This window comes from Camelina sativa, unplaced genomic scaffold (genome assembly GCF_000633955.1).
Source record: "Camelina sativa cultivar DH55 unplaced genomic scaffold, Cs unpScaffold10415, whole genome shotgun sequence".
NCBI lineage: Eukaryota > Viridiplantae > Streptophyta > Magnoliopsida > Brassicales > Brassicaceae > Camelina > Camelina sativa.
The window spans coordinates 1-388 of record NW_010931465.1 but is presented as its reverse complement, the minus strand read 5'-3'; the positions used below and the strand labels follow the sequence as shown (position 1 = coordinate 388).

At 52.1% G+C, this 388-nt stretch overlaps 1 protein-coding gene across 1 annotated transcript; it reads left to right on the top strand.

Annotated features, from left to right (window-relative positions):
• Nucleotides 1-3: 3 nt before the first annotated feature.
• On the top strand, nucleotides 4-387 carry LOC109131974 (probable galactinol--sucrose galactosyltransferase 5; the record flags this gene model as incomplete). The annotated part of the gene is made up of 1 exon (XM_019243133.1): nucleotides 4-387. A coding segment is annotated over one exon (384 nt), but the record flags the coding sequence as incomplete, so codon positions are not given.
• Nucleotide 388: the final 1 nt, after the last annotated feature.

The window sequence follows — 388 nt, the reverse complement described above, 5'->3', positions numbered from 1 at the left end:
TGTGTGGAATCCGGGTCGACCCAAGTAACCGGGTCGGAGTTTCGTCAGATCGTTTACGTCCACGCCGGAGACGACCCGTTCAAGCTCGTGAAAGACGCGATGAAAGTGATTAGGGTTCATATGAACACCTTCAAGCTTCTTGATGAGAAATCGCCGCCGGGGATCGTCGACAAGTTCGGGTGGTGCACTTGGGACGCTTTTTACTTGACCGTGAACCCTGAAGGTGTTCATAAAGGTGTGAAGTGCCTAGTCGACGGTGGTTGTCCGCCGGGTTTGGTGCTTATCGACGACGGTTGGCAATCGATTGGACATGATGCCGATGGTATTGATGTCGAAGGGATGAATATTACCGTCGCCGGTGAACAAATGCCCTGCAGGTTGGTTTAAT